Source organism: Gymnodraco acuticeps, unplaced genomic scaffold (genome assembly GCF_902827175.1).
Source record: "Gymnodraco acuticeps unplaced genomic scaffold, fGymAcu1.1, whole genome shotgun sequence".
Classification (NCBI taxonomy): Eukaryota; Metazoa; Chordata; class Actinopteri; order Perciformes; family Bathydraconidae; genus Gymnodraco; species Gymnodraco acuticeps.
The window spans coordinates 288,019-311,135 of NW_022990177.1; the positions used below are offsets into that span (position 1 = coordinate 288,019).

At 42.0% G+C, this 23,117-nt stretch overlaps 1 protein-coding gene and 1 long non-coding RNA gene across 3 annotated transcripts; both read right to left on the bottom strand.

Moving 5' to 3' along the window:
* Positions 1–222: 222 nt before the first annotated feature.
* Positions 223–1,193, bottom strand: LOC117547203. 2 transcript variants are annotated; one of them, XR_004569128.1, is made up of 4 exons: positions 1,083–1,193; positions 681–923; positions 373–544; positions 223–277 (listed from the first exon to the last, which is right to left on the bottom strand). It is a non-coding gene; the product is annotated as an uncharacterized LOC117547203 (long non-coding RNA). The 2 variants fall into 2 exon arrangements; XR_004569129.1 differs by having other exon boundaries at positions 635–923.
* Positions 1,194–11,770: 10,577 nt separating this feature from the next.
* Positions 11,771–22,672, bottom strand: cldn15la (claudin 15-like a). Its single transcript, XM_034217774.1, is given in 6 exon segments — positions 11,771–12,229; positions 12,707–12,786; positions 12,788–12,821; positions 13,388–13,469; positions 17,349–17,513; positions 22,089–22,672. Coding segments are annotated over 6 exon segments (660 nt in total). The 5' UTR covers positions 22,306–22,672; the 3' UTR covers positions 11,771–12,147.
* Between the last annotated feature and the right edge of the window lie 445 nt (positions 22,673–23,117).

Genomic DNA, 23,117 nt, shown 5'->3' on the forward strand with positions numbered 1-23,117 from the left:
AGCCTGTGCAATGTTAAAAAAAAGCACAACAAAAAATGTGGTTTACATTAGTATATGCATGTACAAAACTGAAAGTTATTTTGTATTTATTTATTTTATATTTGTAAATAGTTGTATAATAAATATTTTAAACACTTACAGAATGTGGGGTCAGTCTTTACTGGTTTTGCTCTGCATTCTCCCTTCCTGGCCTTTGGGAACTGCAGTTTATACAGTGGATGTAGTGGCTTGTGCACGCTCAGCGTTTTCATTGTAGTGCAGGGCTGCCAGGTACAGTCTTTCATTTCCGCCATGAGTAAAAAAAAAAATGTAAATAATAGCAAAGGATGTACAAATTGTCACTAATTAGTAAGTAACTATGGTTTATTTTACCTGCACAACATTCCAAGAAATGGAAACACAACATTCTTTGGAGCAAAGCGCAGGATGACGGCATGGAATGACTCCAAAGATTAAGTCTGGTGGTGTGGGCTGAGTTTGGCCACAGCTTTCAAAATCCTCTTGGTTGAGAGAATTGTCTCCAGCTTGTGAAAGGCCGGCGTTCCTAAGAATTTGAAAATCAAAGTCATATTTGAATTGTCATGCTTTATAGATTGTGTCTGACAACATCCTGTATTCAATAGTTGTCCCTTACAAATATTTATAGAGGAGTAATGTAATATGGTTTATGAACAACATACCTGCAGCCATCCATTGGTATTGCGCAATGCGCAGTGGATGAAGGCACTTGGGGAACAGGGGGTCACCATGAGAGTGGATATCCTGCACGTGGTTCAGGATGGAAGTCCATTTGGCCACTCTCTCAGGCCCGGTGGTGGAGGTTGCTGCAGTCCAGTATATGTGGTTTCTTATACTCTTCACCCACCCTCGAAGTTTTTCGCAGTCCTTCTTTTTTGCAGCCTTCTCCAGTTGCTTAGAAATCCCTAATAAATACATTTAACATGTAGTTAATATACATACAAGTTTACTCAAAATATTATTATACTAATGTGATTGTAGGAAGCCGGGTTTGTGTCTAAATAAAATAATGATTGTATTTACAATCGATTTATTTACATGGAAATTAATATAAAGAAAAATACCTTTTTCTATGTGCCACACATCAAAGAATTGGGTGATGCTGCTTTCCCTTAGGAATTTCTGAATTTGCAGATGTCTGTCTGTGACAATACAGTCCAGAGTCACACCACGTTCCTTTAACAACTCCAGACTCCTTTTCAGGCCCTCTAACTCCATGTGGTAGCTTCCACCAACCTCATTGCTCTGTTATGACACATACAAATAACAAGTATTTGCATAGCTGCATATTCATGGCTTTGAAGACCTAATGGTTGAAAGAAAACCGCAAGAATACATTTTAATCTCAAAGATCACCTGTAGATGTGTCAATGAGGAGAACCTGGAAAGTGCAAATGAGCTGCCCTTTTTTTAAACAGGGAAAGAGCTGAACATGTCATTAGGGGTGCTTACTCTACAGTGCCCCTTTCACATCTCTTCTCTTTCTCCACACCACCCTCCCAAAAGATCTTTACATATTAGCATGGGTCGTTACCTAACAGTACCCTATTCCCACCTTTTCTCACTCTTGTTATTGTTACCTTGTCCTATCTTATTCAACAACAACATTTGCATTTTCAAACATTGGCAAAACAATCTTCTGCAGTTAATTTACCTTTGAAAGTTTGTAGAAAGATGCTCCGTTGACATATGTTGCAACTGATAGCTGCAGGTTTCCAACTGGAGTACTCCCAAGAACAGGCTGGCTATTCCAGTTTCTTGTAAACTGACAATGGGGGCACAGCTGCTGCACTGATATGAATGTACCGATCCTTCTGGTTTGTACATCACACACACGCTTGCACACAGGACATGATTCAAAAAGCTCCATGAGGCAGGTCTCATACACGATGTATGTGTTGATCGTCTGGGGGGGGTTTTGTTCTTGACCACTAAAACAAAAAAATAGAAGTTAAGATCCATCACACAGATTGTTGCTTTAGAGATCTTTGGTGTTTCCCTATTATCAATGTTTGAATTATATACAGCAAAAAATACAATACATAGACAAACTCACACATAGTGATATTTCAGTAACTTACGACATGGCTGTTGTTTCTGTAGCATTTGTTATGGATTCTGCTGGATCATAAGTTGCATCCTGGCCTTCGGAAAACACCAAAGAAGAGCTTCCCTCAAATGGATCTTCGTATTCCTCTTCAAGATCCACACGGGGCCTCTTTGGTGGTCTCTTTAAGGGGGTGGATGTTAAAAAGGGCACTGGCACTTTCAACGGAAGTGTTTCAACACCAACGCTTCTGCAGGGAATTTTAGCCTGGACAGCTGTAACATAATTGTATTTGACATTAAAAACAAAACAAAAGATAAAACAAAAATATTTTACAACAATTAGAAGCACACAAATTAAAGGCTACAACATCAGAATGTCAAGATGTATCCAAAGAACATTTGAAAAACGTGCTTCTAACCTGTACTTCGATGTGAACCAAGAGTCCTCTGTAGCTGATAGCTGTGTACGAACAGTACGGTACTTGGGTGGGTCAGTCTGACATGCAGAATCTGTCATCACAGGTAATCTGCTGGTAGCATGTGAGGTGCTGGCCTATAAAGAAGAAAACAAAATCATCTCAATTTAGTATTCAGGATGAGAAAATACTATTTGGATAAATATCGTCTGAAATCCCAAAAGATGGGGCTAAAACTCTCTATTTAGCAAAGCTCTTTGCTTAGCCTTTTCCAATCTGAGTTAGTTTTCAACCGTAACGTGCATGCTGTGTTTCTGACTCAATACAGATGATGTGTTGGAGAGGGGCTGAGCTCAGTAGACTGACTGTAATGAGTGCTAGCCACTAATTAGCCTGTTGCTAGGTAAGGCCTCGTCAACAACAACAGACCAACGGGGCTTTAGTTCTGTTTTACTCATGGTGTGTGTCCCTCCTCACATACATACACACAGTGTTGTATCCTAACACATCCCCATTTATATTCATGTGCGTAAACAAGTAAACATACAAAAGCTTTTACATATAACGCTGCAAAAAACGGCATGTCTCATTAGCGTAGCGTAGCTTAGCTTACAGATCTGATCGTTCTTACAGACTACAATCACAAAAGCTTTTACATATAACGTTGGAAAAAACGGCACTTACCTACAGAAGATTACGTTTGTTATTATAACTTACTCAATATGATTTTAGAGGATACAAAATACTAATAAATAGGAGAATAAATACTTGTGTTATCGGCTAGGGCGTGGCTTTACAGCCTTCACACAGATCGCCATTACGGCAGTATGTCTGAACATGTTAGCAAATGCCTGATAACTAAAATAAAAGACAAAGCAAAGACTGCGGAGCGTACAAAATAAAATGTTACAAAAACATATAAACACCTAACCGATTACTATTTGGGTTTGAGGCGACATTGATACGGCGAAGCTACATGCTACATGCTACATGCTACATACTACAAGCTAGAGATAGCTTTATCAGGAAAAACACCGCTAAATAAAAACTTACAGCTTCAAAATTGGATGTGTCCTCACTGGCCTGCTCCCGGATGGTTGGTATTGATCCCGGGTTTAGCATTAGCTTGGAGGCATATCCGTGTTGGACTTGAGAGAAGTTCATAAACATGTCCGTGGTAAAATGTTTGGAACACACAAACAGAAATCTGCCGTGGTCTTCTGGCACATGTCCCTTGAAAATGAAGTCTAGCCACAGATTATTTTCTTTTTCCACTGATGGCATTGCATGCAGTCCCCCTTCTCGAGTCTTGCAGCCAACAACAGCACAAAGTTTAACTCGCTTAGACATCCTGGCAAGAGCAGACAAAAACACAGATGTGACTGGAGTTGATTTAGCCTGCCGATAGCCTATATGCGAATGAGAGGTTTGGCAATGCACGTGGCCGTGGCTCATTCCCCTGATAGGTGGAGAGTTGACCAATAAGCGGAGCACGTCTTTGTGACGTAGGAAAGTGTTGAAATCTGGATCCGTTTTTTTCAGATCCGTTTCAGCCCCTTTTTTAGAGATTTGGCGAAGGAGGAAAATAGAGAGGGTTGTGTTTTCTGACACTTGGTGAGTTCCCTGGAACACCGGGGACACATTCATGTATAAAAGACGTCCAAAGGTGCATTTTGCATGATAGGTCCCCTTTAACTTAATATACTTACCAGTTCCCTCGTTAGTCCGTCCTTGAGGAAATTGGACAAATTCTATGTCGTAGGGAAGTAAACAAAGTCACCAGACTTCATAAAATTCAGCAATTAAATCATTAAATATTCTGTTAGCTCTCTAACGAAAGTTACGCTTAAAAAGTGTTTTGCACATTTTAATTGAAAATAAATCAAACAGTATCTTATGTTACTATAGTGTGCTTGCCTCTTTGTTCTACTGTATTACTCTACTGTATTTGTGCCTTATATCTGCACTGTCACTTTGCTGTTATTTCACCGCTGTGGGTTGAATAAAGGGTTTTTTATTCTGATTTTAATCTTCTGATACTTGTTTAGCTTGAACCCTTAATTCTCAGACAGTCCTAATATTATGCTCAACAGTAGGCCTTCCATTCACCTTTTTTGTATTAGTAGCTAGTTCAATCACCACATTGCACATTTACCTTCTTTTGACATATGCATGTGTTTATTTGGCAAAATAATTGATTGTGTCTTCTTGTGATAATGTAACATGTTAGTTTCAATCTGCCAATGACATGGTGAACACAGACTTAGTGGATTAACTCTTTTATATCTATTTTATATTAAGGTTGAATCGCACAAATTCCTTCTGAATAGTTTCCTGACATTGCCTTACCCCTAGATTCCACCGGGTCCGTCTGCGTTGCGTTACGGCTGCGCCGCGGTTTTGGTCCGGCCTCCTCCGGCGTCATACCCTACCGGGCGCGTTTCAGAAGCATTTCAGAAGCATTTCAGGAGCGGAGCGTCTTGCCTGCCAGCTCGCAGTTTTTGTTGATTTGGGCATATTTCCTGGACAGGCTACTTTGTACAGACAAAGTTAATAATAACTGTAATATCCCAGTTATAAACGACATGAATCAAAGATGTGTTGCTGTATTTTAGTGGTAAAAAAATGCATTCATCATCATAATTATTCTATATATATAATTGACACAGTGCCTGTAAACCGGAGGAGAACGCTGGCATTTCTCCTGCAACTTGAAAGACTACGGAGGGATAGGGTCTGCAAATTAGTTTATTTGGGGGATGGGCCGGATGCTGTCACCGGTCCACTTCCTGCCCGCTGCCTCTGCAACGCCTCGAAAAATAAGACTTGAATCCTATTTCGAGCGGAGCCCAGTGGCGAGACGCTTCAGGGACGTTTCTGAGCCGGAACGCGGCGCGTCTGGTGGAATAGCACCCATTGACTAGAGTGGCCGCGATCTGTCTGAACGCCGCGGCGCAGCCGTAACACGGCCGTAACGCGACGCAGACGGTGGAATCTAGGGGTTAGTCAGTACCACGAAAATCAGCCACTCACCTTTCAGTCCCTCAGTTTCTCTGGATCTTACCTTTCCATCTGTGACCTCTGTCGGATGTCTATAGTCTGAATCACCGGAGCTACTCTTTATTCCACATCTGCATTTAAGACAGAAGACAGAAATAAACGGTCGTCTGTGTCGACAAACATCCTCTGTTAATTATAGAATCTTCAAAAGGATTACATTAGCACATTTAGCACATAAAGTAAACCATTCATGTTATAAGTGGAAGAAGTACTTGGATATGATATTTAAGTGAAAGTAGAAATATTACATTGGAAAAAAAAACAATGCAGGGTAGCTTGTGAAATCACTCCAGGTGTAACTAGTCTTATTTAAGTGTTGATTATATTTCACATCATTAATCCAGATCTGTAAAGTAACTAAAGGTTTTACAAACATGTAGTGGAGTAAAAGTACACCATTTACCCCTGAAATATAGTGGAGTAGGCTTCACACGGCTTTAATCTGTGGGACACACTGCGCATGCTCTGTCTGAAAACATCACGCTAAGGTTAGCTTGTTAGCTAGCTCCATTAGTGAGATATATACCATGAATAAAACACATAAAACGAAAAGTAAATTTAACAAAAACATGGCGAATTTAATCCTAAACAGTTCATATCCAACCAAGTAAAGCCAGCTTAACTTTTATGAGCTTCTATCAAGTAAGTAAAAACGTTATTTTATCCGCAGATATTTGACACACCTTACCTCAGAAGATCCTCCGTTGCTATGCGGTTACTATGCGGTTGCGATGCTGCTGCTATGGGGTTCACCCGTAATCTTGATGCAGATACAAATTTGAAACAGCAGGCGGCGTAGTTATCCCATTTAAAGCATAGAGTAAGACTGTATACAAAGGGTTTAACCCTGGTTTAACCTGAATAATACATGTTGAATAAATATACTGTAGTGCCGAGAGATAGGAGTTGGAGGTGGTGCAACGAAGGTGCAAAAAGGAACTTTAATGAGGAGCAGAAAAGGACATGTTGCTGGCTTGCAGTCCGAGTAGACAAGAGAAAGAAAAGCCAGGAGGGCACATAATATATACAGGTAGCAACACATATGTCCATGCGGAAACAATACCCCTACCCCACAGTTCCGTGGTGAATTATGTCAACCAGTGATCACTACAATATATGTTTAAAAAAAATTATGGAATTTTCAAAAAAAAGTTTAATTGCATTACATTACATTACATTTAGCTGACGCTTTTATCCAAAGCGACTTACAATAAGTACATTCGACCAGGAAGACACAACCTTGAAGAAAACAGAATCATATAAGTACATCAGGTTTCATAGAGCCAAACATTTCAAGTGCTACTCAACTGGCTTTAGGTAATCCAATCCTTTATTAGTATATAAGTGCTTCGTTAATAGTTCTAACGCTCGAAGTGGAGTCGAAAGAGATGAGTTTTCAGTTTGCGCCGGAAGATGTGCAAGCTATCTGCCGTCCTGATGTCAATGGGGAGCTCATTCCACCATCTTGGAGCCAGGACAGCAAACCCACGTGTTTTCGCCGATGGGAACTTGGGTCCCCCTCGCAGCGAGGGCGCAACGAGTCGTTTGGCTGATGCAGAGCGTAGTGCACGCGCTGGGGTGTACGGTTTAACCATGTCCTGGATGTAGGAAGGGCCAGATCCATTCGCAGCATGGTAAGCAAGTACCAGTGTCTTGAAGTGGATTCTAGCAGTTACCGGAAGCCAGTGAAGGGAGCGGAGGAGCGGAGTGGTGTGGGAGAATTTAGGAAGGTTGAAGACCAGACGAGCCGCTGCATTCTGGATGAGCTGCAGAGGTCGGATGGCACATGCAGGTAGACCAGCCAGGAGGGAGTTGCAGTAGTCTAGGCGTGAGATGACGAGAGCCTGGACCAGAACCTGAGTCGCTTTCTGAGTCAGCTGGGGACGTATCTTCCTGATGTTGTAAAGCGTGTATCTGCAGCAACGGGTTGTAGCAGCGATGTTTGCAGTGAAGGACAGGTTGTTATCTAGGGTCACACCCAGATTCCTTGCAGTCTGAGTCGGGGAAACAACTGAGGTGCCGATGTTGATTGTTAGGCCAAGAGTGGGACAATCTTTTCCCGGAGGAAGAGCAGCTCAGTCTTGTCAAGGTTGAGCTTGAGGTGGTGAGCAGACATCCACTGAGAGATGTCAGCTAGACAAGCAGAGATGCGTGCGACGACCTGGGTCTCTGAGCGGGGAAAGGACAGAATTAATTGGGTGTCGTCAGCGTAGCAGTGGTAAGAAAAACCATGCGGGCTAATGACTGATCCGAGCGAGTTTGTGTACAGGGAGAAGAGGAGGGGACCAAGAACAGAGCCCTGAGGGACCCCCGTAGTTAATTGACAAGGGTCGGACTCAGACCCTCTCCAAGTCACCCTGTAGGTACGGTCTTTCAGGTATGAGGTGAGGAGGGAAAGTGCAGAGCCTGAAACTCCAAGTTCTTGGAGAGTGCGAAGGAGGATCTGATGATTCACCGTGTCGAATGCAGCAGACAGGTCCAACAGGATGATGACAGAAGGAGAGGGATGCAGTTTTGGCAGTGTGCAGTTCCTCCGTGACAGCAATGAGAGCAGTTTCTGTGGAGTGACCTGCCTTGAAACCAGACTGGTGCGGATCCAGAAGGTTGTTCATGATTGAGATAACAGGAGAGTTGTTTAAAGACAGCGCGTTCAAGTGATTTTAGACAGGAACGGGAGGAGAGAGACAGGCCTGTCGTTTATAACATCAGACGGGTTGAGAGTGGGTTTCTTTAGGAGAGGGTTTACTCTTGCCTCCTTGAGACTGTTTGGAAAGTGACCAGAAGTTAGAGAAGTGTTGATGAAATGGGTGAGAAACGGTAGAATATCAGGAGCGATAGTCTGAAGGAGGTTTGAAGGGATAGGGTCCAGAGGACAGGTGGTAGGGCGGGCAGAGGTAATGAGGGTAAGAACCTCACTTGGAGAGAGAGGGGAAAAGGAGGTTAGTGTGTTGGTGGAAGGAAGGGTCTGGTGACCCAGCGGTGAGTAAAGGTGAGTCAGAAAAAGAAGAGCGAATATCATCAACCTTTTTTTCAAAGTGGGTAACAAAGTCGCTTGACAGAAGTGAGGAGGGGGGAGGAGCTTTTGGAGGGTCCAAGAGGGTGGAGAAGATGGAAAATAGTTTTTTGGGATTGGAATAGGAAGATTGGATCTTATCTTGAAAGAAAGTGCTTTTTGCCTGAGAGATCGAAGCAGAGAAAGAGGAGAGGAGAGCCTGATAGGTTAGGAGGTCGTCACGGTGTTTGGATTTCCACCGTTTCTGCTCTGCTGCCCGAAGGATGGTTCTATTAGCACGCAGTGCATCATTTAGCCAGGGAGCCGGAGGGGACTGACGAGCCTGCCGAGATGTCAGAGGACAGAGCGAGTCCAGAGTGGATGAGAGAGTAGAGAGGAGAGTTTCTGCAGCAGAGTTTGCCTTGTTTTAAAGTTTTAAATAGCATTCAAATTAAAAATGTATAGCCTGACTACAACTAATATTTTAAAATCTTTCTTTCTTTTTTAATATATTTAAATATATTAAAAAAGAAAGAAAGCTTTTTATATATTTCTAAGAGTCTAATATACCTCTTAAAACTCAACTACTGGTGCAGACCCGGCGCCAGAACAAATCTACAGGGAGGGCATATGATTTTCATGGGAGGGCACACAAAACCGTCATGTGCCGCGGCCAGTATCGGCGCCAGAGACTTTCTTTTGGGGGTGCTGTGGGGTAGCTTGACGTTTCATAGAGGGTGCTCAAACATTTAGGGTTTCCCATGAATGCACCGGGCGCTACAGAGGAGTTTTATACTGCAACACTCCCACACGCACACACAGTGTACCCGCGACAGTTACAATGAAGGCTCGATAATCAGCTCACGGCATAGGTGTAGGGGATAAAGTGCTATTTGCTTTAAGTGGGGGGGGGACCTAACCTTCTCTAGGGGGGTCCGGGGGGCATACTCCCCCGGGAAGATTGTTGTTTTAATATTGAAGTTGAAAGCATCAATCTGGTGCACTTTGAGAGCAACATTAAGAGATCTATGGATACATCTCTCAACACCCATGATGAAACATTTCACTGTCCATTGATGGAGTTTTTATTGAAAGGGTTTCTGAATTTCGATTCTTAGGTGTGACGCTGGATGAAAACCTGACGTGGAAATCACACATAGCACATGTTAAAACCAAAGTGTCTAGGAATATTTCTGTTCTAAACAAGGCAAAGTATTTGCTAGATTACAAGGCATTGAGGATGTTGTACTGTTCACTCATTTTGCCATTTTTCATTTATTGTATAGAAGTGTGGGGCAACACGTATATGAGCAACATAAAGCCATTGTCAATATTACAGAAAAGGGCAGTAAGAATAATTCATAAAGCTGACTCAAGAGAACACACCAACAGACTGGTTTTAAGTCAGGACTCCTGAAACTCAGAGACTGAGCTGCAGACATCATCAGTAATGCTCAGAGCAGAATGTTACCAGCATGTTTACAACAGTTGTTTGTTTTTGGATCAGACAAGGAAGACCACAGAAGGAAATTACATGTTAAGCATCTATATGCAAGGACTACTCTTAAACAAATGTGTATTTCGGTAGTTGGTTGGTTAATTCTCAACACAAGGATCTAAAGAATTGTATTTGTATTTTTCAGTTAAAGAAGTTGTATAAATGAAGAAAGATGGGACTATATGAAGCAGGATGTGAATAAGTCTGTGTACTCTGGTCCTTCATGTCTTTGATGTCTTTGATGTGATGTCTCCTCTGTATTTGCGGGTCCCATTGCCATTGTTATTGTTGTTATTGTTATTATTATCATCATGCGTCGCTTTCCACCTTCTCCTCCAGTAGGACTCGGATGAGGGTGTTGCACTTTTCTTTTCCTTATACATGTGATGTTTTGGTGTTTTGTTTCTTTTCTAACCGTCAAGTGGGAAATAAGTATTGTTTTGTGTGTTTCTCGTAGTGTCCTAAGATACTGTTATGTTTGGCTGTGAGAAAAAAAAGATTATTATGAAGGGCATCTATTTGTATTTATTAGTTTGTTTTAGAAAGGGTCACATGAGATGTTATTCTTCTCCCTGCTCCTTTTCGCTCAATGGTAGAGTCATGTTTTGTGGCAATTATTGTACATTTGGTTTTGCGTACCATGAGCGGGACAAATACAAATGAAATGAAAACAGAACTGTAAACAGATTTAATTTTGCTTTATGGATATTTTACAAATCACTCCCCGTTCAAACTGTATTCTTGTTTTAATGTCAAATATTATTTCATACCTGTTTTTCATTTATTATTCTTATATTACTATCTGACATCACATACATCGTAGCCTTAAAGTTCACAGTTTATTTATAATTTAAAAAATAAAAATACTTTATTGGGGGAGGGCAGGAATGTCAAATGCAGCCTGGCCCTCCCACGGCGCCGGGTCTGTACCGGTGTCTTTACAGGTTTCAAAAATAGATATATTAGATCGCTGCTGCTTTTACGCTGGCTTCCTGTCTGTTCAAAATACTGCTGCTGGTTTATAAAGCACTGAATGGTTTAGGCCCAAAACACATTTCTGACCTCCTGCTAAATGATGAAGCATCCAGATCTCTCAGGTCTTCAGGGACTGGTCAGCTTTCTGTCCCCAGAGTCAGAACTAAACATGGAGAAGCAGCGTTCAGTTATTATGCTCCAAATATCTGGAACAAACTCCCAGAAACCTGCAGGTCCGCTGCAACTCTGACTACTTTTAAATCCAGCAAGAAGACTTTTCTTTTTGTCACTGCTTTTAATTGATTTATTCACATCTTAGACTGCACTGTAACTTTGATCCATGTATTTTATATATGATCTTGTATTATCTTTATTTAATTATCCCTGCTTTTGAATGATTGTTTTTAAATGCCATTTTATAAAGTGTTTCTGCTGCGCTATTTCTTAAAGCACTTATGTCTTTCTTTTATGTAAAGCACTTTGCATTGCCTTGTGTTGAAGGTGCTGTGTGAATAAACTGGCTTTAACAATGTACATTTCATTTACAGTAAAAAGTACAACACATGTTCTAGAAGTATTGAGTTAGGGGTTATTCAAGTAGTTACTTAAAATGGCTGTTTTTATGAAGTGTCTTTGTTTTTTAAATCGCTATAATACAATTTATAATATTAATAGTTATTATTATAATCATTGACTCCACATTACCTGCAACATCATTTAATTGTATAATAGCAAACATAGCTGAACCAAATGAGTCACATGTCTTCTTTTATATTTTTAATAATCTTAAATTACATTTCAAATTGAGTCTGATGTGTTTCATCAACAGGAAAGAAGACTTTACCTTTAAAACCCTCGTGTATTATGTCACACAGACTTTATTCAGATTAGATACAGTCAAACAGGATTACACAATCATTAACAATCATCCACGAGTCTTCCCCAACATTTACCATTTCAGATTTCACATCAAAAACTCTTTAGAAAAATAAGCAAACACTACAAAGGACGGAAAACACACGACATGTCCATATGTCGTGTGTGTGTGTGTGTGTGTGTGTGTGTGTGTGTGTGTGTGTGTGTGTGTGTGTGTGTGTGTGTGTGTGTGTGTGTGTGTGTGTGTGTGTGTGTGTGTGTGTTTAGACGTATGCTCTGGCTGAAGAATCGGGCTCAGATTTGGCTGTTGCCGTGTAGACTTTCTGAGGCTTGGTTCCGTAATAGCTGCAAAGCAAGAAGAAAAAGTTTTGAGAAATTGTAAAATTTGAGAAAAAAGAAAGATATTTCTTTCAAAGCAGACATTTTGGAATCTCAAAAACAAATCTCTAAAAACTCTTTGAAATACATTTATTTTAATAAAAATGTAATGTGCTGCAGCTCGATAAATATCGTCAATACGATTTTTTGAAGTAAAAATACTCATAATACTAATAATCGATAATTAATAAAGAGAATCTAAGAAATAAATACTTTTCTTAGAAGAAAGAAAAACATTTGTTTAAAAGCTTTCATTTTGAAATTAGGTCAAATATTCGAATATACTTCTTTGAAATATCCCACAAAAACCTGATGAAATGTTATTTAATTAGTTATTTATAATAAATGAGTTTACAATGAGTTGAAAATGAGAAAAAACTAAAATAGTAAATAAATAAATTGGTAAATAAATCAGGGAAGCTCAGGTGAGGGGGCGGGGCTTACCCTTTCTTTCCTGCAGGTGAGGCTCTCTTACAGGCCGCGCAGAGCAAAGCTCCGCCCAAGATGGAGAGACTCGACCCCCCCCCACCCCATGTAGAGACCGGTGCTCAGCTCAAACCTGCACACACACACACACACACACACACACACACACACAACACACAACACACACACACACACACACACACACACACACACACAATCACACACACCACACACACACACACACACACACACCACACACACACACACCACACACACACACCACACACACCCCACACACACACCACACACCACACACACACACACACACACACACACCACACACCACAACACCACACACCACACACACCACACACACAAACACAGGGTGAGAGACAAACATTTGTTATTTCATTTACTAGTTTAACATTATTACACTGCTTCTGCAACTTCAGCAACTTTTCAATTGTTGATGTTTTTCCTTAATCGTTTCGACTTTTTTTAATAAAATATATTTAATTTATTTTTCTGAAACATTCGACCAACCTTGAATTCTTTCCTCTGAATGATAATGACATGTTTCCTCCAAATATCACAATAGTTTTTTTTTACATTTTTAGATTTTGTGTTGAAAGGTGATTATAAAATACAGTTTATATTATTATAATTGTTTTAGTTTCTGTGTGTTTCTTCTGGACTCACTTCACGCCCCCGGTGAACGGATCATGGAAGTCGTCCACGACTCTGGAGGCGTACCACGAAGCTGCGATCATGCAGCACAGACCTGCAGACACACAAAACAGTTTTAGTCACTCTTTAGTGTCCCCTGGTCTCCCAGCTGTGTGCGTCACTCTTTAGTGTCCCCTGGTCTCCCAGCTGTGTGCATCACTCTTTAGTCTCCCCTTGTCTCCCAGCTGTGTGCGTCACTCTTTAGTGTCCCCTGGTCTCCCAGCTGTGTGCGTCACTCTTTAGTGTCCCCTGGTCTCCCAGCTGTGTGCATCACTCTTTAGTCTCCCCTTGTCTCCCAGCTGTGTGCGTCACTCTTTAGTGTCCCCTGGTCTCCCAGCTGTGTGCGTCACTCTTTAGTGTCCCCTGGTCTCCAGCTGTGTGCGTCACTCTTTAGTGTCCCCTGGTCTCCAGCTGTGTGCGTCACTCTTTAGTGTCCCCTGGTCTCCAGCTGTGTGCGTCACTCTTTAGTGTCCCCTGGTCTCCAGCTGTGTGCGTCACTCTTTAGTGTCCCCTGGTCTCCCAGCTGTGTGCGTCACTCTTTAGTGTCCCCTGGTCTCCAGCTGTGTGCGTCACTCTTTAGTGTCCCCTGGTCTCCAGCTGTGTGCGTCACTCTTTAGTGTCCCCTGGTCTCCAGCTGTGTGTGTCACTCTTTAGTGTCCCCTGGTCTCCAGCTGTGTGCGTCACTCCTTAGTGTCCCCTGGTCTCCAGCTGTGTGTGTCACTCTTTAGTGTCCCCTGGTCTCCAGCTGTGTGTGTCACTCTTTAGTGTCCCCTGGTCTCCAGCTGTGTGCGTCACTCTTTAGTGTCCCCTGGTCTCCCAGCTGTGTGCGTCACTCCTCAGTGTCCCCTGGTCTCCAGCTGTGTGTGTCACTCTTTAGTGTCCCCTGGTCTCCAGCTGTGTGCGTCACTCTTTAGTGTCCCCTGGTCTCCAGCTGTGTGTGTCACTCTTTAGTGTCCCCTGGTCTCCAGCTGTGTGCGTCACTCTTTAGTGTCCCCTGGTCTCCAGCTGTGTGCGTCACTCTTTAGTGTCCCCTGGTCTCCAGCTGTGTGCGTCACTCTTTAGTGTCCCCTGGTCTCCCAGCTGTGTGCGTCACTCTTTAGTGTCCCCTGGTCTCCCAGCTGTGTGCGTCACTCTTTAGTGTCCCCTGGTCTCCCAGCTGTGTGCGTCACTCTTTAGTGTCCCCTGGTCTCCAGCTGTGTGTGTCACTCTTTAGTGTCCCCTGGTCTCCAGCTGTGTGCGTCACTCTTTAGTGTCCCCTGGTCTCCAGCTGTGTGCGTCACTCTTTAGTGTCCCCTGGTCTCCAGCTGTGTGCGTCACTTTTTAGTGTCCCTTTGTATCCCAGCTGTGTGTGTCACTCTTTAGTGTCCCCTGGTCTCCCAGCTGTGTGCGTCACTCTTTAGTGTCACCTGGTCTCCAGCTGTGTGCGTCACTCTTTAGTGTCCCCTGGTCTCCAGCTGTGTGCGTCACTCTTTAGTGTCCCCTGGTCTCTCAGCTGTGTGCGTCACTCTTTAGTGTCCCCTGGTCTCCCAGCTGTGTGCGTCACTCTTTAGTGTCCCCTGGTCTCCAGCTGTGTGCGCCACTCTTTAGTGTCCCCTGGTCTCCAGCTGTGTGCGTCACTCTTTAGTGTCCCCTGGTCTCCAGCTGTGTGCGTCACTCTTTAGTGTCCCCTGGTCTCCAGCTGTGTGCGTCACTCTTTAGTGTCCCCTGGTCTCCAGCTGTGTGCGTCACTCTTTAGTGTCCTCTGGTCTCCAGCTGTGTGCGTCACTCTTTAGTGTCCCCTGGTCTCCCAGCTGTGTGCGTCACTCTTTAGTGTCCCCTGGTCTCCAGCTGTGTGCGTCACTCTTTAGTGTCCCCTGGTCTCCAGCTGTGTGCGTCACTCTTTAGTGTCCCCTGGTCTCTAGCTGTGTGCGTCACTCTTTAGTGTCCCCTGGTCTCCAGCTGTGTGCATCACTCTTTAGTGTCCCCTGGTCTCCCAGCTGTGTGCATCACTCTTTAGTGTCCCCTGGTCTCCAACTGTGTGCGTCACTCTTTAGTGTCCCCTGGTCTCTAGCTGTGTGCATCACTCTTTAGTGTCCCCTGGTCTCTAGCTGTGTGCATCACTCTTTAGTGTCCCCTGGTCTCTAGCTGTGTGCATCACTCTTTAGTGTCCCCTGGTCTCCAGCTGTGTGCGTCACTCTTTAGTGTCCCCTGGTCTCCAGCTGTGTGCGTCACTCTTTAGTGTCCCCTGGTCTCTAGCTGTGTGCATCACTCTTTAGTGTCCCCTGGTCTCTAGCTGTGTGCATCACTCTTTAGTGTCCCCTGGTCTCCAGCTGTGTGCGTCACTCTTTAGTGTCCCCTGGTCTCTAGCTGTGTGCATCACTCTTTAGTGTCCCCTGGTCTCCCAGCTGTGTGCATCACTCTTTAGTGTCCCCTGGTCTCCAGCTGTGTGCGTCACTCTTTAGTGTCCCCTGGTCTCCAGCTGTGTGCGTCACTCTTTAGTGTCCCCTGGTCTCCAGCTGTGTGCGTCACTCTTTAGTGTCCCCTGGTCTCCAGCTGTGTGCGTTACTCGCATGTCTCCTCAAGTTGCTGAATGTCCTCTAAATGCTGCATGTGTTGACAAGTTGCTGGAGATGTTTCTTCATTTGTACATTTGTGTTTTTATATTTGCAACGTTTCTGAAAGTCAACAGCGATCCTGAAAATGAAGTTCTTAAAATGGCCTCATTTAGAATGATTTGCCCCATATCAGGTGTAAATGATTACACCAGAGATTATCTTGTGCAATAATCCAAAATCACATGGAGAAATCCCATTGGATTTTTGTGGCGGGAACCAAGGAGATGCTGCCTTCAGGTACAAACTACCGTCATCACTGCAGCTCTCTATACTCCCTCCACCTCTTGTGAATGGAGACTTTTCGCCGTCTTTAAATGTTGGGAACATCCTGAATGTCCTCTTCCAACATGAGAGTAACATGATAACTAAGGTATCCCAACTGTAGCTGTGAACATGACAGGATGTGTGATTACCTAGAAGAGCATCAGGACTGTTTGAGGCAGATGATAGCTATGTGATTAACATGATGATTCAGCCTCTATGGAGAGAGACATCAAGCATGCTCATTTCTGACGTGGAGCTAATCTGAAGTAAACATTGAATACTGCTTTCTATTCCTCCATCTTGTGACTGTGTAACTCCCTCTCTTGATATCAGCATGTGAAGGACACTGTTCAGGAGTTGATGCTCTGTATGTGATGACTCCTTCCATTCTGGAGAGGATCACAGATACATGGATCCTGAGGTTGAAGATCAAGCCGGGGACCAGGGAGAGTTAACATTTGTAAGTATTCAGAAAAAGTCATAATTTTGAGATTTTGAGAAAAAGTCATAATTTTTTCGAAAAAGTCATAATTTTGAGAACAATTCAGAATTTAGTGAAAAAGTCTGAATTTTTGAGAAAAAGTCCGAATTTTTAAGAAAAAGTCAGATATTTAAGAAAAAGTCTGAATTTTGATCTTTTTGAGAAAAAGTCTGAATTTTGAGTTTAGTTCCATTCTGGAGAGGATCACAGATAGATCCTGAGGTTGAAGTTCAAGCCGGAGACCAGGGATTATTAACATTTTTAAGTATTCAGAAAAAGTCATAATTTTTGAGATTTTGAGAAAAAGTCATCATTTTGAGAAAAAGTCATCATTTTTAGATAAAGTCATAATTATGAGAACAATTTAGATTTTTGACAAATTCTGAATTTAGTGAAAAAGTCAGAATTCATTGAAAGTCCGAATTTGAGAAAAAGTCCGAATTTTGATATTTGTGAGAAAAAGTCAGAATTTTGAGAAAAAGTCAGAATTTTGAGATATTTGACTACTTCCATTCTGTAGAGGATCACAGATACATGGATCCTGAGGTTGAAGCTGAAGCCGGAGACCAGGGAGAGTTTTCTAACAGAAACTCACCACCGAGGATACTCAGGATTCCCCCGATGACGGCCATCCTGGACTTGGTTTGTTCGGTGGCCGATCCGATCTTGATGCACTTGAGTCCGAGCAGAGCGACGACCATCCCTCCGAGTCCGAGCATCAGAGAGATGATCATCAGAGCGCGACACGCCTGGATGTGAGCTGCAGACAGAGAGATATATTTAGAAAATTCAAAAGAAGCTTTATTGGCATGATCATATAAAAAACACAATATTGCCAAAGCATGTTGAAAAAAGTGTTAAAACATGTAGTCCTATAAGGGATATCGGTTTTGAGAAAGAAATTCACAAATGTTCATTGTTGATTCATCAAAAGGGATAAAGTTAAACCCTAACACACATTTTAAACCGACTTTTCTTATTTTTGAGTCCTTTAAAGACAATGTGCGAATCATTTGCAAAGCTCACATGTAAACTGACTTTATACTGAATATGTATTTAAAGAAGCCCTTTCCTGCTTTTTGGGGTTTTCCCTTTCCTGTAGTGTTTTCTATAGGTTTTAATGCATGTAAATGGTCTTCCAAGCCAACATTTCAAGGATGCTACGTCATCACGTGGCGCAGCAGGACCGTTCCAATCTCCAGCATACTTGGAATTCCACCGAGGCCGCGTCCTTGGTTTGGGGGAAGTTTCGAGGCTGCACATGGGTAGACTTCGCGTCCTTAAAATCCCCACAATGCTTTGCGCACGGACCAATTTCAAAAACCCTTGCGGAGAATGGCTGAACCGACGCAGCACACATTGAAATGTAAGTATGTAGTGGCGTAGAACATGTGTTGGTAAATATGTGACTTTGTTTTCACCCAAAATGTGTTCCTGAAAGTAAAGCAAGTTCATAATTAGATAGACATCGTGAGGTATTTATTTTCGGTACAGTTTATGTTGAAACCGTTAGAGAGGCACACTTGTTAGCCTGTTCCATTCTTCTTCGTTTTCCGAAGCCGTGGCTTGGAAGCATACTGGCTTCATTTCTGAAGGAAGTGACTTGGAAGTACGCGACTACCAAGCCAGCATCCTCGAGATTGAGAAACGGCCATAGACATCACTATGGAACACTCACGCTCCTATTGGCTAGCGGTCCAACACATTGTACATGATAGGCTAATGGTCGGGACATCTCTGGAGGCGTGTGGTGCAGTGGGTTGTGCGTTGGTGTTGGGATCAGGGGGTCAACAGGTTCAAACCCCACTGCAGTCAGCATGTCGGTGTGTCCCTGAGACACCCCAAACTGCTCCGGTGGGGATTGCCCACAGTATTGAGTATGTTGACAAGTGACATGTCATGTAATATAATGTAATCTCTAAGTGGTTGACCAATCACAACAGAGCCTGCTAACCAATCAGAGCAGACTGGGCTGTGGTTTCAGACAGAGGGTGAAAAGAGGTGCTAGACAGTATGAGAACAATAAAGAGCTTGTTGAACATTACAGCATGGAGACATGGAGGATCACTCTCACAAATACAATTATGGGAATCAAATTAAAACACAGTAAACTATTAAAATATACCATAACCTTTAGTGTTTATCCCTGACATGAGACTGAAGTAGAAAAAGGGAAGGAGGAAGTGGAAGTCACATTATATGATTGAGAGTTACTGCTGCTGTAACTTATTGACAAGATGATCTCTAATGATCATAAAAACCTGCCGCACCTTTTTATGATCCTCACAGAGTTTCAGTGAGCTGGAGACAGAATGAATCATGGCGTTTAATAATCCCACTGACGAGCACACTATAGATCTAGGTTCCTAATCAAGTGTTTTCATTTCTACGTTGGGGGCCTTTTTAGCAACAAACATAAATACATTCTCATGGATGTCCCTCAAAGGCCAGAGACCTTTTATAAGTAGGGTTGGGAACCGAAACTCGGTTCCAGATGAGAACCGATAAGAAAATGCCGGGTACCGGGTACCCCATACAAAATACACAATTTCGGTTCTGCTTAACGGTTCCTAAACGCGGTAGACCCTGTATTCCAGCGGGTCCGTCTGCACCGCGGTGCTGCGGTGACCCGGTGGAATACAGGGCGGACCTGGAGAATCACAGAACGGCCGGTCGTCAGCGGGCCGTTGACGGCCGGCTCGGTACGCTGACGGCCGGCACCGCCCTTCATTTTTTTTAAACGGCATCATATCAATTGCGCTGACAGGCGACAGAGGTCCACAGTTGCCCCGCAGCGATGCTCCCCCGCCCTCCCGTAGACATTTCACGAGCTCAGTCACTTCATAACACCAAAGATAGGTCGCGGTAAACACTCTGAAGTGAGGCTCCACTACACTAAAAAAGAAAAAGGAAAGGGAAAGTGTAATGCCTGTTAATAGCTTGCCACAGGCATAGCTCAGTTAAAAGAAAGCACAGCTATTGTGCAATACATTTGTATTGCATGTATATTTTTTAGTAACAATTTCAGTTAAAGCTTTTAAGAATAAATATATTTTTGTTATCTAAACGTTTGACCTCTTTATTTTACAATTTTGGAATCGAAACGGGGAATCGATAAGAACCGGAATCGATAAGCAGAACCGGAATCGAAATCGGAATCGATAAATTTCAAACGATACCCATCCCTATTTATAAGTGAATAAAGTTCATTCATAAGGAAAAATAAAGGGATTCAAAATAAATCAATTACATATAATAAAGAATAAATAATGTAAAAAAAGTTATTTATATGCCATTTGACATTAAATTAAAAGCTTTGTTATTATTTCGTGTTTTGAGTTTTTTTCTCTCTACATTTTATTTACATATTTTTCATTTTATTATTGACATGTTATTTACCACTAGTTTGATGTATATGTATTATATTATTTAATTTCAACAATTATTTCATATTTTTGTCAATGTATACTCTTGTTTTTATGGCACTCCTTTGACTGAATACGTTCTTAAATCCATATCAAACTAAATGAGAGTGAAAGTAAAGCGACTGTAAAACATCGAGATGGAGTTTCCCTCCATTTTACTGCCAGAGGAGGAAGAGACTCAAAATGGCGCCCAAGAGATAATCCTACAGAAGCATCACGGCTGGAAGAAAACAGTCTCGCTGTAAAGTAAATTAACTAATATGTATAATTAAACATGCTATGTATAAAGTCTTCTTTGTAATAAACTTGAATAAGCAGTGACTTCATTCAGTTTCAGGCGGGAAACTTGTGGCTGTAAATCGATCAACCTTTGGACGAGGTGGTGCCACCATGCTTTTAAATATGCAGAAAACACTCATTTGATAAGAGTTAGAAGCTCCGCTGATCAACAAGCTGAAAGTTAATTATGTTTTTAACCTTCTTTGCTATCCGAACCTGAAACTTGGTGATTATTGACTTCATTCAGCAGCCTTATGGCCCCATGTCCAATCAAGTTCAACTTCAATCACCTCATCAGTTTACAATTATATATTTTTTCCCACTGATTTTTTTTTTGAGTAAACAAAAAGTTATAGATATTTTTGTCATTGTTTTATGCCAGTTATTTACTTATAAAAAATGCTTTTTCGTCATTGTTTTGATAATATATCCTGCCACTTTTATTATTATTATTATTGTATGGGAATCTGAAGAAATAAGTAAAGAACAGGACAAATTAAATTGACGATCGTTTAAAAAGAAGGAAAAAAAGATTGTGAAGAAATAGAAGAAAAACGAAAAATTGCAGACGATTTAATTTCCAAATGTGTGAACCAATAATTTAAAAAAGTGACGGATGATGAAACTACTGAAAAGACAGATTCAATAGCGATGTTGCTAAATGTAAAATTTGGGCAATTTAGGGACTGTGAAAAAAAGAATGGGAGTTAATAGGCGGAGAAATGGCTGAATAAAGTGTTCGTTTGATCTTATTCATATTTGACCAACAACAGTTCCCAACCTCTATATCCTCGATAAGACTTGGACACTTACAGGGTTAGCAGCTCTCCTGTGTTTCATAACTCTTTGCCTTTTACTCTAATGAGTTTTATTTGTTAGTGTTGGGAAACTTTTTTACCAACTTGTGAATATAATCGGTAGGTTCCTTATTTTATTCTTTTAATCCCATGTGTACTATCTTTGATTCTGTCTTGTTCTGTTGCTGCGACAACACCTGGGGGTCAATAGAGGTCCATCTTATCTTTGCTTGATTTACATTATTTTATTTCATATTCTGTTCTTGTACATATCATATTCTTTTTACGTCTATATAGACTTTTTGCACTTTATTTTGTATTTTATTATATATGTTGCATTGTTGGAGGAGCTCAGGTCATCTCTGTAGCTGCTGAGCAAATAACAATAACACCTTTGAGTCTTGAATTGAATCTTTGAAAAAGACGAGTTTGAGAGGAGCAAAAGACACGGCGCCATCTTGTTGGTAAGTTACGTTCCCCATTTTATAAAACGTAAAAGGTTGTAAATATTATTGGTAGGCTTATAACTGATTTTGTATTCTTATAATTCCATGTGTACTATCTTTGATTCTGTCTTGTTCTGTTGTTGCTACAACACCTTAATTTCCCTACGGGGATCAATAGAGGTCCATCTTATCTTATCTTATGTTCTCCATTTTATAAAAGGGTCTGTGTCCTGGTCTTAAGTGACTGATATTTTGTATATGTTGATTGTGTGTTGATAGGATATAAATATTAGTTTACATCATTTTATATATATTTGTATTTTTGTATTCGGGATTGTGGGAAACGGTATTTCGATCTCTCTGTCTGTACACACAAACTTTGACTTACCGGGGAGGGCGAGCAGCGACTCGAAGTCTCGACACTCGGCGATTCCGGCGCTATTTTCGGCGCAGGAATGCCACAGGTTCTCAAACTGCCTCTGAGAGATGATGACGCTGCCGGACACCGAGGAGATCTTCCAGTAGTCGTTGGCCAGTGCTGATCCGGTGATCAACCAGCTGATGATGCACATGATGAACCCGACCGCTTCCACAGCCGTCGACATGGTGGCAAAGAAGAACAAATCCAAATTAAATAAGAAAAAAAGCCTTCAACAATGGCAGGTCGCAGGGCCTTTGTTTGGTGGTGAAGCCGGAGACGGAAAAGTCAGTCTGTTCCTCTGCCGTTGTTAATGTGACGTCTGTATCTCTAACCGGAGAACTTTACCCTCTCTGGGGGCCATAAATGAGCCGCTCCCTGTAGTTCCCCCCGCCTCCCACTCAGCATTGATTATGAGGATGGTTCAGCCACGCCTCAGAAAACATGTAGAAAAAGAGACCTGCTGCTTTTCACACCGAAACCTTAAGAAACAAGCATGGCAGCTCAAACACATCATAATCTGAAACTGCAAATGGGTTCAGTTTATGGAGAAAAATGCTCTAATGCTTAAAAAAGTGTTTGCTAGTGACTCGTTAGTCAGCATTTTACCACTTCCTGGCCTGGAAGAGAATTTTGGTTGTACGTTTGTAATAAGGTCTGTGGTTAACACAAGCTGAAGATTAAACGACTAAACGTCATCACGCCCAACATTAGCCTCCTTTAGCTTAGCGGTGGTGGCGTGAAGTCATGTGACCGTGCTGTAGTTCCTTTATAGCCCAACATTAGCCGCCTTTAGCTTAGCGGTGGTGCCGTGAAGTCATGTGACCATGCTGTAGTTCTTTTATAGCCCAACGTTAGCCTCCTTTAGCTTAGCGGTGGTGATGTGAAGTCATGTGACCGTGCTGTAGTTCCTTCATAGCCCAACATTAGCCACCTTTAGCTTAGCGGTGGTGACGTGAAGTCATGTGACCTTGCTGTAGTTCATTTATAGCCCAAAAT